Below are 16,976 nucleotides of genomic sequence, written 5' to 3'. Positions count from 1 at the left end.
CATAAGTTAATGTCACCATAAGACAGGGACATGATACAAGTTTGGGTTTAATCCATCTAATTCTATAGAGGAATCTGTTGAAGAGGACTTGTACATGATATTCTTTGTCGTTTCTTTCTCTATACAGCACCCCCATCACCTGTTGGCTCAGTCCAGATTATAAAGACCGTGGGGCAAAGCAGTCTGATGATAGGCTGGGAGAGACCTTCAGTGGACGAGCTGGGTTGCAGCAACGGAACTTTCATTCATGGTTACAGGGTAGGTAGCAATATTCTTTGTATATATGTATGGTAAGAATGAATGTTCTGTTTTCATAATGCATCATCTATGCTTAGTTAAATGTCTAATTAGAGTCAAGAGAATACTATAACACACATTTAAAAGGCCTCTTCCCATATGTTTACACTTTATTCAACTTAACTGCTGCGTTCATGTTTTCACTGCTATTATTTTAGTGTGACCTGATTAGAAATGCTGTCGTGTACAGTTCTCTCTTAGGGGATGGGGGTCTCTGTTAACCTATCATTGATTCATCAAGATGAAAGTGTATTACCTGCTTGATATCCTGCAGCTTGTGCTGGTCAGTGCTGATCTTGAGGCAGCAGCAAGAATCATTCTATTTCCTCCTATCCACACTCACAGAAGCCCACGTTCACACCGCACCACTGTGATGGATTATTATTAACTGCTAGAATGTAGCTGATCTCTTACGAGACTCTTGAACAGGAGCAGCATTTTATCATTCAGATAGAGGGTAGAACCCTATACGTTTCTATATTGAGCCATTGCGGTAGCAGGTTATGTTATAATATTCCTGTGTTTAATTTAATTTTTTTTTTAACTTGGCTCAGGGCACCTTGCTGTGTTAAAAACACTTCCAACATAGCCTCCCCAATCCAACCAGCTAACTCCTAGACAAGTCTAATGGGAGAGGGGGATTTGAAATCTCAATAGGCAATAAATGCAGTACAGCAGGGAGTGATGTGATAAAAGAGGAGCTGCTTTCCTTAAGTAAAAGCCTCTTAACCCTTTGTTTTCTTTTTCATAGATATATGTCGATGGGGAATTTCACAAATCTGTCATGAGCTCAGCCTGTACTAAGGTAGGTACATGTCTAACATGAGTTTTGTAGCACTAAGAGCCTCCTATCTTAATTGTGCTCCCCTTAGCTACTCTGAGCCTGCCCCCAGTGTCCAGTACTGTAGTTTGGTCCCATCAGTTGCTTAGGTTTGGCAGGTGAAAAGAGGCAGTACCTTGGCTGGAGAAACAGCGGTTGATAACCAGTCCTCCTGATCAATAAGCAGGTTGCAGCAGTCACACAATGTTGGAATTGGGCACATTAGGTAGTTGGTGCAGTAGATTCAGGTGTTTAATTTTAATTTGACTGGTTCTGGACAAACAATTTTGTTCTACATGGTAAGAACTCAAGAGCTGAGAGCCAGATGACTCTTGGGTTTGAATTCCTGATCCTCCTTTGATATGTGACCATCATCCAGCTGCAAACCTGGAAGGATAACAGACCCCCCCCCCCCCCCCCCCCCAGGTAGTTAAATATTTAGAGGTTTTTATTTATTTATTTATTTATTTATGGATGTATTTATTTATTACTTGAACCTTGCAATCCCACATATGTTCACTGATTTCTAGCCAGCACGAGTCTTATCTGTGGAAATGTCTTTCAGGCTGTGTTGGAGAACCTCGATCTGTCTGTACCATTTCAAATCGGCGTTCAGACGCTCGGTGCCAATGGTCTGGTTGCTGAAAAGGTCCACTGTCACTTTCAGAGCATCAGTATGTCCCCCGAGGGAGCTGTGTCATCCCCGGAGCCCAGTAACTCGCTCGGTCATCAGTGCTGTGGCAGATCTCAGCAGGTGAGCTGCAGAGGAAGGAATACATTTTTAACACATTGTGTGGACAGTGACTCAGCAAGGATTTGTCATCTCATCTGTCACCATTGCTGAGAGGAAAGTGACAGAAAACAGCATTCGGTCATTTAAAGGTCATATACAAATATAGCAGATCTGCATCTGTTATAAGCTTTGATTAAATGTTTCACCCTCTTCACATTTCTTTAGTTTTATCCTATAATGTTTTCAATTGATTGTTGTAGTTTACAGTCTGTGCTTTGTGTTTTATGCATGTGTATAGTATGTTTCCTAAACACTGCCTCCCACAACACTCAAATGGACACGACCTAGGAGTTTATGTTGACTCAGAAATGTCTTCATCTAGACAATGTGGGGAAGCTATAAAAAAGGCCAACAAGATGCTCGGATATATTGTGAGAAGTGTTGAATTTAAATCAAGGGAAGTAATGTTAAAACTTTACAATGCATTAGTAAGACCTCACCTAGAATATTGTGTTCAGTTCTGGTCACCTCGTTACAAAAAGGATATTGCTGTTCTAGAAAGAGTGCAAAGAAGAGCAACCATAATTGTCTCAGGTTTAAAAGGCATGTCGTATGCAGACAGGCTAAAATAATTGAATCTATTCAGTCTTGAACAAAGAAGACTATGCAGTGATCTGATTCAAACATTCAAAATCCTAAAAGGTATAGACAATGTCGACCCAGGGGACTTTTTTAACTGAAAAAAGAAACAAGGACCAGGTGTCACAAATGGAGATTAGATAAAGGGGCATTCAGAACAGAAAATAGGAAGCACTTTTTTACACAGAGAATTGTGAGGGTCTGGAACCAACTCCCCAGTAACGTTGTTGAAGCTGACACCCTGGGATCCTTCAAGAAGCTGCTTGATGAGATTCTGGGATCAATAAGCTACTAACAACCAAACGTGCAAGATGGGCTGAATGGCCTTCTCTCGTTTGTAAACTTTCTTATGTTCTTATGATGTTCTTATGTTCTTAAAGTAACAAGATCACCGACTTGTATTCATGGTTAAACAGAACTTTTAAAAGTTTTAGCTACAGCCAATGCTAAATATGCCTGTTGGCTTCCATGTAGTCTGGCTGGCTTGTAGAATTTTGAAAGCTAATTTTCTCTGGGTTAAGCCAGTTGTCTTTTTAAAGAAACCGCCTGCAATTGAAATTTATTGAGAGTGCAGTAAACTGGTAAATACAAGATCTTGTCCAGTTCGTCAGCTGTCTGTCTGAACTGTAGGATTTAAACAGAAATTGTCCCTATTCCCACAGCTTTAACTCACGAGACATTTAAAGAACATATATGTTTTGTTCAATAAAATACAGTTTTATCAATAACATAGTTTAATATACATGCTGGTTTATTTAACACTGAAAGAATGTCATTGTTACACGGTTGCAATTATGATGAATGACATTGTACTTGGTTTGTATATTAATCACATAGTAAATGCAACTGTTAAGTATTAATGGACTGTCCAGAAAATACCTATTTTCAAAGTGTTTTACTTTCAGTGTTCCTTACTTTAATTTGTAGAATATCAGCCAGCCTCTTCAGTGCACATCATTTTCACAATACGCAGGTGTTAAACCAACTATGGTAAGCATAAATTCACTATCACTTTTTTATTTTTTTTATCTGTAAGTGTATATAAAGCACAAATAATTCAATGCATTTACTACTATATGTTAGTGCTTACAGTTCATGGATTCTGCATTGTATACAGTATTTCGTGTAGCGTTGTTTTTTACCGTATTGATCCAGAGATGAAAAGGAAAAAAACAATGTTGGTGAAATAAAAGGTATCAACATCTGCACGGTAACTATGTATAACAATACAATATTGAAAAAAATAAAACAAATGCCTCTGTTATGTTTAAAATAATAGCTTTTTTCAAAACACAGTGAATTAACTTGCACAGAGATGCAGCAGATAAATGGCTGTGGATATGTAGGTCAGCACATCACATGGTGGGTGTAGACTTGTAATTCAGTTCATACGAAGTTCAGAGGCTCCCTCTCCAATGGATATGATCTGTGCTGGGTGGCTAAGTTGTTTCATACTGGAATTTGAAGGTATTTCACCTCTGGCTGTCTGATTACAGACCTGGTCACCATAGCGACATTACATGTGAAAATAAAAAACAAAATTCCCATGCTCCTGTGTCTAACACTGTGCTACCGTATGTTTTATGAGAAAGAAAGTGATGGTTTTGGAGAACAGAATAATAAGTATACCCCACCATCCTTGAAAGAATTAAAAGTCATATTTGAGAAATAGTCATGCATCCCTCAAGAACAGTTTAAACACCTTGCAGACTCATCACATGGAATCATATTGGTCTATGGAGGTCTACAGTCTTTTGACAGTGTTATGGCAGGTACTTATAGTTGTGTTTATGCAAGTTAAGCACCATAACCAATCACTACTTTTACAATAGCTAAATGTGCTTTCAATGTCTGGTTTCATTCATGTGACCTATTGTAGAGGAATGGAAGGATGCGATTCAATAAATCTGCAAGGAGCAATTGGGTTTATTTATTTTTACACAGTGTATTTGTATCTTCTAACTAACGTCTAAATCTCATCTGTACGTTTCTTTCAGTTTGTTGCCATCTACAGTTACAGTCCCCTGAAAGACAGCCCCAACATTCATCCGAGTCGAGAGGTGGCCTTTAAGGAAGGGGACACAGTCTGGGTTTTTGGAAAACCCAGACGGGATGGCTTCTGTGATGCAGAGGTGGGTGCACTGCAAATAACACATGTGTATAGAATGGCTGTCTGTGATAAGATATCCTAATGATAGAATTTGATCTTCCTGAACTATATATATAGTCCTTCTGTGAGTGCCTGAAAAGTAACTGTGTGGATTCTTGCATCATTGTATTTTATCTTGCTCTTAATTGTATTAATACTTGTACTGTGATTCTTGAAATGTATTTTTCTTTACAACTGTAAGTCGCCCTGGATAAGGGCGTCTGCTAAGAAATAAATAATAATAATAATAATAATAATAATAATAATAATAATAATAATAATAATAATAATAATAATAATCCTGTATATTTACTGATGTGAATGAGCACACATTACTTTAGTTATATCTCATTCATAGAATGGTGATAAAACTGATAGAACAAATGATCCTATGCAGTGACCACGTAGGTTTTTTTAAGTTCTAAGACTTATATTACAATGTCAGACTGCAATTTAAGCTGATATTGGGCTCTCAAGTGCATTTATAAAACCAACATTGATTTGTATATGTTTCATTAAAATATAACATTTAAAACATAATTAATACTTTTGTTTCTCAATACATTATATTTACATTATGTAACATCCCCCCACCCACCACCACTACATGATACAGGTTGCAGACAAATTGCACCTGTGACACAATGAAATAAGTCTTAATAAATTGCAAATGAGTGTGTAAACAAACATAGAAGCTCTTAATAATGCCTCAAACACCTTGATAATTCGTGTGTTTCTATTTGTTTTTAAAACATTGAAAGAAAAGGACAGTGCAACTTCTAGAATGTTTTCACTTGATTGCAAAGTGATAGTCCAGAATTACGGAACTAGAATGGTAAAGCCAGACTAACTCTCTTTCTGGTGAGAGCTGTGCAAATAACAGTAGGAGCAGAAAAAAAAAAACACATCTATAATCTTATACATGAAGGATACATGTAAGTGAGTAACAGGCAAATAAACAAAGCATTTCTGCTTAAACTGAAGATCCTTAATTCATGTAAGTAATGTTTGAGAAATGTAATGTCTTCTATTGTGTGCACACCTTGTGTGTCTGTAGAAATAAACTAATTGGACAAATAGAACTATTCTCCAATAGGAAAAAGAGTACTGCTGAATGAAAGTATACGTTGACATGGAAAATTAAAAAGAACAGCAAGTAGTTTCAAATTTACAATTTTTTTGCTGTCAGACGTGTTTTATGATGTGTTACGTATTGCAATTACTCAGGTATTGATACAGTCTCTATTAAGGTGCTTTGACCTGAGTAATACAAGCCAGATGAGCCCAATTGTCTTTATATCTAGTGAATGCCTACTGTGTAATTCCAACAATGCAAAAGGAAATTTGATCCACAGTAGCTAACAATTATAAAAGCTACAGTGTGGCTAGCAACTAGAATTAAGGAACATCATCTGCACTCCTTAAAATCACCTTAAAAAATAACTACTCAGAATAATTACAAACATCAAAATGTAAAAATAAGGACAGTATTAGAGATACAATAAGTAAACAATCTTGAAAATAGTACATTGTTTTGAAATTGTACGGTTGTTTCTTTTTTTTGGTGTTTTTTTATTTAATGTTTGCAATAATTTGTAGTACTCCATTTATTAGTTGTATTCATCTTTTTAATGTAGCCTGTGAACTAGTCTTCCTGTCTTTTTTTTCTGTGATTTCCTTATTTCTTGCAACCTGGTACAATCAGATCATCAGCTCATATATTTAATCAATGTACAAAATCTAGACCAGAAGGTGAGAGACTAATGCATTACACAAGAGAAGCTGTGTTTGTATAATGCAATGAGGTATCGGGGATCTGTCTGTCATTCTGGTAACCTTAGGGAGACATGTTTTCATTTAGATCTAGGACAAAAGGAGATAATCTTCCAAAAAACATTTTCGATAACATGTACTGTAGTAACTTTGGTTTTACTACTTCTTACAAGGATGGCTTTGTATTGTGATTGGACATTTCCCAGCTTTATTGTAAGGGCAACAAGTTGGCAAGGCAGCTTAACTCTTAGTTCCATTATCAAGACAGAAAACAGTTAGGCTCCCTCTGAGACTTTGTATTTTAATTATGTGTTAGGACTAGCAATTACAGTATGCATTCAGTTTGGATGTTTCCCCATTCTGACATCACAAAGGTAGCTTTGTTTGTGCTCAGTGTCTTTTGGACACTTTTGACAGTAAATCATTGCACACTGCACAGTATTATGTTAGGCATGCAACTTTGCCGGTAATGTGCAGATTGTTAATGATCTACCTGCATTATTGTAATGCATCGTGTTAAAAGCCTTGTACCCTACAGGTTAATCTGAAGAAATATAATTGTGCAGTCAACCATGACAACCAGTTTTATACAGTACACATTACCAGGCAATACACCATATTTGGTATTACAGAAAGGAAATAGCAAGGTTGAGTTATGTTTGGTTTTCCTTGATCTGAAATTTGCATCTGAACAGAGCTGATTCAAGCCATTTGAGACCCACGGTGTAAATGATTTATTTAAACTGTGAGAGAAATGCAAGCTTTGATGTCACATAAATGTTTGTGGTCTCTTATTTCTGATACAGTTTTGTGCTCTCTGTTGATTTACGATTTACGTTGAGTGTCTTTATAAGTTATGGATAGGCATTCCACTGACTTCATTTTAAAATTGTGATCAACATAAAATTAGCACTCTATAAGGAGGTTTGTAAAATGTAATATTAAAGCAAGAATTGCTTTCCTTGCAAGGAAAAGTAGCTCATTTACAGTAGTCCCATTTAGACTACTTTCAGATTTCTGTGTGTGTGTGTGTTTTTTTTTTAAACTTGACTTTAAATCCCTTTGAAGATAGCAGAAGTTGATTGGAGTTATTTTGTTCATTATTTCATGGTACTTTTTGCTGGCATTTTTTGTATTTACTTATTTTTTTTATAAATGTAGAGTGACCAATTATTCTTTTCATTTATTTCTCCCCCAATTTGGTATGTCCAATTATGTTTCTTGTCCTCACCGCAGCGGGTCCCCACACAGCACAGGCATGTGAGTGTCCTCCAAATTGCTTTGACGCTAAGTAATCCAGAGCAGAGGCCGGCGGGCTACTGATCCTGGAGAACAGAGATCAGCCCTGCTTTTTATCCACTCTGAATGTGCTTGGTGTCTGGCCAGTAGGGTTTGCTGTTGCGCAATGAGAAGAAAGAGTCCATGCCGGTTTCCCATCCCCTACCCCAGGAGCCAATGTGACGCCCCATCGGAGTCCCCAGCAAAGTTCAGCCTCTTTGCACAGACTGGATGTGAACTGGCACCGTCCAAACTGTGTGACTCATCCTGCGCGCCCAGCGGCAGCGCTTTATAACTGGATGAGCCACTTGGTGACCCTCTGACATTTTTTATTAATTTGCAGCGAGTAACATAAAAGGCAATAAAAATGGAATTATATATCATATAGTCTTATTTTTTATAATGCATACTGGGATACTGTGTGTTGACAATACAGCTTGTGCACACAGATTAAATATGATTAATCCTAGACCTCCGAGCATATAGTCTCAGAACGGACACTGATAAATATGTGTAACCCTCTGAATCGTTTTAGCTTCTTTAAAAAATATTCTTCCATATATATATATCTATACCTTACTGCAAGTATAGGATTGTTCGAATACAATTTATCTCGAAACTGCTGCCCCAGGAGTTGCTGAATGTCTCATATAAAATGTTTACCCACCAGAATTGAATTAGACCTATACAAATTCTTATCATTGCAAGTTAGACTGGCTTTCTGATTTCATTAATGTAGATAAACACCTTGGATACAAAATATTGTCCATCTATTAAAAGTAGCTTTTATAATAATAATTCAACTCTTAAGCCAATGAAACACAGCATAACTTTTTATGGAAGATGCTGCCAGGAATAATGCAGATACCCCAGTTTACTCATCCAGACTTTAAACAAGAGACGCTCCTGATGTGGAAAAGTTAAACTAACATTGTTACAGAACATCATTAGCCAGGTTCCCATGTAGGCTATTCAAAGTTTGGATAAACAAACTGTCATTGCAAAAAGAACATTACACTATTCACTGTGTTTATTAACTGTCAGTGTATTTCTGTAATAGAACAAGCAGCCTCCTCACCATTGCACATGGCAGGAATAGATAACGAAAATCAATTGTTTAGAATCATGGAATGATTCTTGTGTTTCATATGTTCAGCAGATTTGTTCATTAAGCAAGACAGAAAAACAATATCTTCTTGTGATCCCTCCTCCTGCCATACAGCACTGTGTACTATAAAATGCAAAATGCATTCTAAAGCCAAGAGGATCTAAAGTGCACATACATACTGGCAAGGAAAATTAAAACTGTAAAGGCTGTCATCCAGTGAATCCCGCAGGCATTTCTCTGGCATAATAAATCAAACACAGCAGGGGAGTAACAGACCATGTTACATAGCTCTGACACAATAGGAAGGTTAGGCTTTGTTTTTCATTCAGAATCCTTGTTGGTTGCAATTTTGTACGTAAAGGTTGTTAGAATTTTTTTTTTCTCCTTTGCATGAAATGGCATACTGTATCAGATTTTTTTTTTTTTTTTTTTTTAAGGCTAATGGAAGACGAGGTCTGGCCCCTATAGCGTTTCTCGAAGAGGTTAATTTTGGACTGCCAAGGAAGTTTAAGGAAAAAACAGTAAGTAGCCAAGGTGCTTTATTCATGTCAGCGACCTTGTTTAAAATGCACAACAGCGGATATAAATCTGATACCACGGCACTCCTGAGACAGTGGTTAGTTCAATTGTTCTTTTCATTTTTAGTCAGAAAACAATCTCTGTGTGTTCTCGAATCCAGCTCAGCTCATCTGTCTCTGAAATAGTTGCAGGATATATGATGGTATTCTGGTAATCGGCTTGCTTATAATGATAATGGATAGCAGCTCTCCAAGCATACTTCACATACTGCACCATGTGTGGCCAGGATATAGTGTGCAATAATGGAGTGTAAATATTCTGACATCAGGGACCGAGTGAGACACCATGTGCATTGGGGTGAATGATCTGGAACATACATTAAAATAAAACTAACTACTTAGTTTTAATAGGTTATGCTTGTACGGAAAGGAAAAACCCAAGCCTAGAACAAAAACACACTTTTCTGTTTAAGGATTTCTAGTACATTGTTGGCTTTGGGATATGGCCTGGAACATGATTTTGGCATATATGTTATTATTATTGTTGTTGTTGTTGTTGTTGTTGTTGTTATTGTTATTAATTAGTCATTTAGCAGACGCTTTTATCCAAAGCGACTTACAGAGACTAAGGGGTGAACTATGCATCACTTACAATAGGACCTTGGTTTTACGTCTCATCCAAATTTTAGATAGCATAACCTCAATTTATACAATGGATGAAGTCTAAATCATTAATCCAGTTACTAGTAATTATGTAAATTAAGCTAATTCCTAAAAATGATATGAGTGATCCCACATTTATGTGTTCTTTATGATTTAAACAATTCACTTTTTTAAGTAATTACATCATTGATTAAAGATATCTGCTATATATGCTAAATAGGCTTGCTTAACAAATATGACATCAAGAATAATTGCAATTAGCACTACCATGTACTGTTTTAACACATTCAACTCCCATCTGTTAAGCAGAGGAGCCAATCACATCTGAGCTCAGCTTAGTCATTCCTTTACTTATTTCTGTATGATTTGTATCCAGGATGTGTCTAACCATCATAAATATATTTGGCTTTATGCTTATTAAAAACAAAACAAAACAAAACATAAAAAACTCTTAGCTAACCTACAGCCAGATTCTCAGCATCAATAATGCTGTAAACCCATTTTGTTTCACATACACTATGTGACAATAGCAGAACAGTGAACCTTGCATGTGAATTAAGTGATAAACTTTAATTGGTTGACAAGGCCTGTGTGTATCTCTTAATAAAGCTGGAGATTTTGCAAACTATAAGTATGTATGTTTTAATGCCCTGTTTCATTCAGCTGGGGCTTTGCTGCATGCACGATAAAAAGCAGGGAGCTAAGTGCAACCTGAATCAGAACATAAATAAATGTAACCAAACCTTTTGCTTTTACTCAGAGTTCATCCTGCAATTAATGAAAATGCTGAGCATCTGCTTGTGTGACAGCAATGCTTTAAAGATTTAACATGGTACTATCTTTTCAGCGAAGACCATCAGCTCCCACACCAGGGTTTGATGAGATTTACTGTGTGGCCAGCTCCTCTGAAGTGCCATCGATTAAAGCCCTAGAACATAAGTTACACAGCAGAAAGATATAGTATAATTGGGGTAAGTGTTTTTATTTGTTTGTATACACTGCTTCAAACAAATCAATATTCTACAAGGTTTATACTCTACTTGGTGCAACAGTTTCATTGGATCATTCAACTCAGCTCTTGGGATTGCAAATACTTAATCAATTTGCATTAACAGAGTTACTGCTTTGAAGTTAGACCTTAAAAGCATATAGTTGTGCTAGTATTGATTCCCAAGGGCTTTAGTGAATGATTAACATGCACAACATTGTTTTTTTAGTTGCAGAGCACATTAATAGGACATCTTTTACAGTTAAGTGTCTAATGGTTATGAATGATTTTTTAAAATTTTTTATTTTTTTTATTGTGATTATTAATTCTGCATTATTTTTGGACAGCCTCCAAAAATTAAATGGGGTTGAAAAATGAGTGGAGAACCTGTGAACACACCAGTCTATGCAGTCCTCCATGCTGAGGTCCACTCCTGCCCCTTCATGACTGCTGCTTTGTGTCTATACAATGTTTCTGACCTTCATTTGACTCTAAAGCTTGGTGCTACTGTTCAATGGCGATAAAGGTCTTGTGCTGGAGCTTTGCCTCCCCTACGTGCTAAAACTGTGTTCACACAAGTGTTGCCAACTTACCTTGACAAAGATTACATTATTATTCCAACTGTTATCTGTTTACTGAACTTTACCACTGCTTGTGATGAACTTTCTGCTCAATGCATTGTCACTGTTCATATACTTTTTAGTTAAACCATTAAGTAAAATTGCTGCTGTAACCATCGTCAGGGTTTTAGTATGTTATTAGATAAAAATGCAGTCTTTTTATTATTCGTACAAGTTTCAGAATTGGAACTAAAATATAGGTACATATTTACCAATATGAGCTGTCCTATTGGGTTTCAGCACACCACAAGGCTCTTGGGTTTATCTATCACATTGTTTAAGAACAGTGAGATTTGTGTCCAGATGTTCACATTTGCTGTCAGTTTCATATTAACTCAGGAATGCCTGTGTTTATCTATAGCATCATGACCTAGTATGTATACTTTGAGAAGTGTAGAGAATTGAAACAGATCACCCAATTGTTAATATAATAACCTAAGTTTATGTACCTAATAGGCAAATCATTGAACTGTGAAATAACAACCTATACAATTATAAAGAAAAAGAAAACCTAAATTAATATACTGCATTCCATTATCTTGGCACGATTTTTTGGAACCAACAAAAATACTGCAGGTTACCAGTTTAATACTAAACTAGTTTTAAATGATTCACGTGCAAAACCTCTAAATTCGACCTTGTCTTGAATCACTTACATAAAAAAAAACACTGATTGACATTATATACACTATGCCACCAACTCAACAAGCCTTAAGTGGATTCAAAACCGTTTGTGCTCCAACATGCAACATTTGAAACGATGCAAGACAACTGATAGATGCAACTGTCTGTTATTGACAAAGAGAACTGATATGGTGCTCATTTTAAAACTTAATTTACAAACTAATTGAAATGAGACTAACTGAACATAATTTAATATGTCAATATTACCCTCTTGAATTGACAGTAAAAATTATAATAGATTGTTTTGTCATTGGCACACAGTTAGCATGGTTTTCTCACAGTGGCCTTTCTTAGTAATGGCGTCCCTTAACATTAATCCATTAATCTGGCTGTAATGCTAGTTTTTGGTTATACCAAGCAGAGTGTTCATTTACATAATGGATTATCGGTTAAATCCTTTGGAAATCCTTTAGTGCCTTATGGAGGCAGAGAGTGAGCAGACTTTAGGATTACACTACAACACTGTCATGCTGTCCATTATTCAAGAGCTTAAGAATAAAATACATCTGGGGCAATTTTTGAAGCTTTGCACCTTTTTTTCTAAAAGGAGAAAACTTCTATTAAAGTTACAAAACTACAAACGAACAACTCAAAAATTATATTTAAACACTGTTATTAATTATTGAGTTATACGGTATGTTGGTAATTCTGTAACATTTAATGAATATTATTTTCTACTATCAAGAAAGTAAATGGCTTTAAAAATATCCCCTATTGTGCCTTGGGTTTTTGAAATAATATTAGTATTAAGAGTTTTTTTTTTTAAATTTAGATACAGAATCACCTATATTTAACCCTACATATGTAGGTATTTGTTATAATTCAGTGTCGTTTTTGTATGTAAACCCCATTTCCTTCACTGGATTGCTGTTTAGTACTGCAATGTGCTGAAAATATGTATATACATTTTTTTAATGTAATGAGTAAATCTGTACCTTCATTGTTTTTAAGTTTTGTATCACAGATGTATAATTAACTATGCCTAAATGAAATGCAAATGTGTGAACAATGTACTTAAATCAAATGTATTTTTGTATGTTGAGTTGTAAATGATTTATATATACATTTTGTAAAAACTGTAAAAGTATGCATTTTATTAAAATACAAATCTAAAAAAAAAGAAACCAATTCAAATTAAACCAAGTTATCATGTCTTACGTAATAATTGTTTTTAAAAAGTTAGTTCTTTCTGTCCTGTACCATACACATGACCCATCTCTGTATAAAACACAATATTTATAATAGTAATAAAAACACAGTTTTAATGAATAGATTTGGGTACAGAAAGAACTGTGCTCAAAGAATCTTCTCAATTCAAAAATATGTATATTTAATAAGAGTGAAATTGCTCGCATCACTTGATTTTCATGGTGTGGTATCCGAAGCAGAATCAACAAGTACATTATCTGTAATTGACAAACCCAGGACCTGAAGACCCAAAAAGCTGTCTAACAGGGATGAGCAATACTTGAAGATAATATCCTTAAGGAATAGAAATAAAACAAGCGTTGAATTGATAACAGAACTGGCAGAAGGCACAGGTGTTGTCCATCAAATCAATCGACTTTTTATATGAAATATAGTATATATATTTTTTTATAAGTAATTATAAAAGTGTTACGTTGTTCCCACTAGTTGTATTGTATGTATCATTTTCATACTCTGTGCCGCTTCGGAACCCAGTGTTCCAGCCGGTTTTGTCTATACAGCTGTTTATTGCACGGAACGGGAAATGAAAGGTCGGTTTGGTTGTTTTTTTTTTTCAATAGTGTTATGATGTCCTCACTTAGTTGTATTGTGTGCATTATTTTCATACTCTGTGCAGCTTTGGAATGCCGTGTTCCGGCCGGTTTTGTCTATAAAGCTGTTTATTGCACGGAATGGGCAGTTAAAGGTCGGTTCGGTGGGTTTTTTCAATAGTGTTATGTTGTTCCCACTTAATTGTATTATGTGTATAATTCTCGTCGTCTTTGCACCTTCAGAACCCAGTGTTCCGGGAGCTTTTGGGTGATAAAAAGAGGGTTCTGGCCCGGAACGGGTTAATGACAGCGCGTTATGAATCGGTTCTGATTGTTAAAATATTCTCCTCACGTGTGTCTAACTTTTTATGCTGTTTTTAAAGCAATTGCATTAATTAAAGTACCGTTCCGGGCCGTTCCGTCTCGTTCCGGCTTTTACCCCATCCCTGATGTGAGCGAGGTCTCTGGGTCTCTAATCAACTCTCCCGGTGACAGGGAGGACAAAACGCCGGGATTAGGAATCAGTTACCCGACCGGGAAAGAGTTTCTGCAGGACTAGGAGAATGGAAAGTTACGATCCAGACACAAACTGATTTTTTTTATATCAATATTATATAGAGCATTCCATTGCAGGCATGTGTTTGATTGTATTTATTGGCATTTTTCAAGTGCAAAGATGTCATATGGAAACGTGTTTGGAATCATATTGATCGAATTCATTTCTGTATTATATCACCTCTTTCACCCAGTAATGTGCTAACCCTAAAGGTAAATGTTTCCTGATTTTAAAAAAATGTAATCCTACTGATTAATCCAATTGAGAGTTTCCTTTCTGTACCAAATGCAAGGAATATTTTCAAACACCAGTATATTACAACTGAGGAAGTCAGCACTTCCGGTCACTTTTTTTTTTTTAAGTAACAAAAACGCTTATTCACTGCCAAACATGAACTACTTTAGATGGCTGCAGTATAGGATACTGACCTTGGGTTTAGGGTTTCGGCGTTGGTAGAAGTTTATTTATTGTTTTTATTAACGATAATATGATAACCATTCAGAGTGCAGTGGCCTGACAGGAACATTTGGTGGTACCTTTGTAAGACAGCTAATAAAAGACTCTTAAGTGCCGTGCGTCGTAAGTCGAAGCGTCATAAATCGAGGAGCAGAAAAACGTGTATGTGTTAAGGTAAAAGTCAGAATAGAGTAATCCGTTGCATATCTGACTGCGGTGGGACCAGAGTAAGGGCGGATATGTAAAAAGTTGGATGAATGAATCCTGTTTTAAATACCATTATACACAGCTGTAACAATTACTGTGTTCATATCATTATTGTTTTGAGATTCAGCTTTTATTAGGGAGCTCCCCTAAATTCCTTGTTTAGAAAGATACAGGGTATTAGCTTCTGACAGAGTAGCCGTCTGCCATGTGAGTGTGCGTGCATTAGCTGCTGAGTGACAGGCAGGAGATCAAGACTGAGGTTGAAGTTGATACGCCCCGCAAACAACAGGATTTATTTTCATATCAAAACACTGAACAGCTCACGTGACACTACCAGCAATGGCAGCGCATGGAGCACATAAGAAGAACATAAGAAAGGTTACAAATGAGAGGAGGCCATTCAGCCCATCTTGCTCATTTGGTTGTTAGTAGCTTATTGATCCCAGAATCTCATCAAGCAGCTTCTTGAAGTGTAATAAACTCAGTAACTTTCTAATTATTGACTCAGAGAAACGGCACACGTACACTTACTCCAATTAAGTGTTCTTTTATTTTTCTGTACAAGAAGGTGCTCATGCTAGCCTGGACCGGAACTAGAATCTGGGCAGGACGTGGCTCCCCATGACCCATGACCCCTTCAGCTATTGGAGCTGTACCAGGGATCATGTTACAATAACTCAACTGGAATAAAACGTAACTAAAACCCAGGGGACTAACTATCAATATTCCACATGAAGGATCCCAGAGTTTCTGCTTCAACAACATTACTGGGGAGTTGGTTCCAGACTTCCACAATTCTCTGTGTTAAAAAGTGTCTCCTATTTTCTGTTTTGAATGCCCCTTTATTTAATTTGCATTTGTGAAAATATCTTTTCAAATTTTGAATGCTTGAATCAGATCGCCGTGTAGTCTTCTTTGTTTAAGACCGAACAGATCAAATGCTTTTAGCCTGTCTGCATATGACATTTCTTTTAAACCAGGAATGATTCTGGCTGCTCTTCAACACAAACACAGGGTACGAAAACTTTGGTAGGATTTACAATCTCCAAACTAATTTTCTCTGTTCAATAATAAATTAACGTTGCTGAAGAGCTTGCTCATGGTGTATAAACAGTTGGGGCGGATATATGATGGGCGGATGCGACTGATTACTGTATTGTCAAAAACTGGTAAAAGTAGACATTTACCAAGAAAAACGATAATTGCCTGAAATACACATAATGCTTTATTTCAGACATTTACTGGTAAATCTCAAGAATGGCCAAGTGGCTTTGGCTAATGACCAAATGTCTAGCAAGAGTCTACATACTGCTGTAAGTAAGTACATAGATCTATTTAGTGCCTGTATTTGTTGCATTTTGTGTCATATAACAGAAAGTGTGATTTTCTGTTGAAAAAATGAAGGTCCTAAATGGTTCAATTTGTATTTAACAGAATGTTATTTTTCATTAAACTACTACGTATTTGGAGTACAATATCCTTCAACACCATGTGAATTGTTTTATATGCAGATTTACCAGAATGTTTATTGTTCTTCATAAGTGTATCACAATATTGTTCACTACCATGCTGAGTTGCTAAATTGTGCATTACTGTAAGCTCATTAGTGATTATTTTGTTAATGGAAAATGTGTATGCAGAAATAAATATATTGTTTGACATTCATGTTTTTTTTGTTAATGGAACATTTGTATGCAGAAATACATTATTGTTCAACATCAGTGTTTTTTGTTAATAGAAAATGTGTA

At 36.1% G+C, this 16,976-nt stretch overlaps 1 protein-coding gene across 2 annotated transcripts in view; it reads left to right on the top strand.

Annotated features, from left to right (window-relative positions):
- The window catches only part of LOC117421228 (centromere protein F-like), a 42,371-nt gene extending 25,395 nt beyond the window's left edge, over positions 1-16,976 (top strand). The window contains exons 21-28 of one of the 2 annotated variants that reach the window (XM_034920736.2): positions 128-258; positions 1,049-1,102; positions 1,683-1,871; positions 3,417-3,479; positions 4,487-4,621; positions 9,235-9,318; positions 10,826-10,949; positions 11,314-16,976. In XM_034920736.2, coding sequence (XP_034776627.2) covers positions 128-258; positions 1,049-1,102; positions 1,683-1,871; positions 3,417-3,479; positions 4,487-4,621; positions 9,235-9,318; positions 10,826-10,939 — 770 coding nt within the window. In that variant the 3' untranslated portion in view covers positions 10,940-10,949; positions 11,314-16,976. The remainder of the gene's footprint in view (positions 1-127; positions 259-1,048; positions 1,103-1,682; positions 1,872-3,416; positions 3,480-4,486; positions 4,622-9,234; positions 9,319-10,825; positions 10,950-11,313) is intronic. The other variant, XM_034920738.2, reaches the window with a different exon arrangement.

The sequence above is a fragment of the Acipenser ruthenus genome, chromosome 1 (genome assembly GCF_902713425.1).
Source record: "Acipenser ruthenus chromosome 1, fAciRut3.2 maternal haplotype, whole genome shotgun sequence".
NCBI classification, from domain to species: Eukaryota; Metazoa; Chordata; class Actinopteri; order Acipenseriformes; family Acipenseridae; genus Acipenser; species Acipenser ruthenus.
This window is presented reverse-complemented; position numbering and strand designations above follow the sequence as displayed.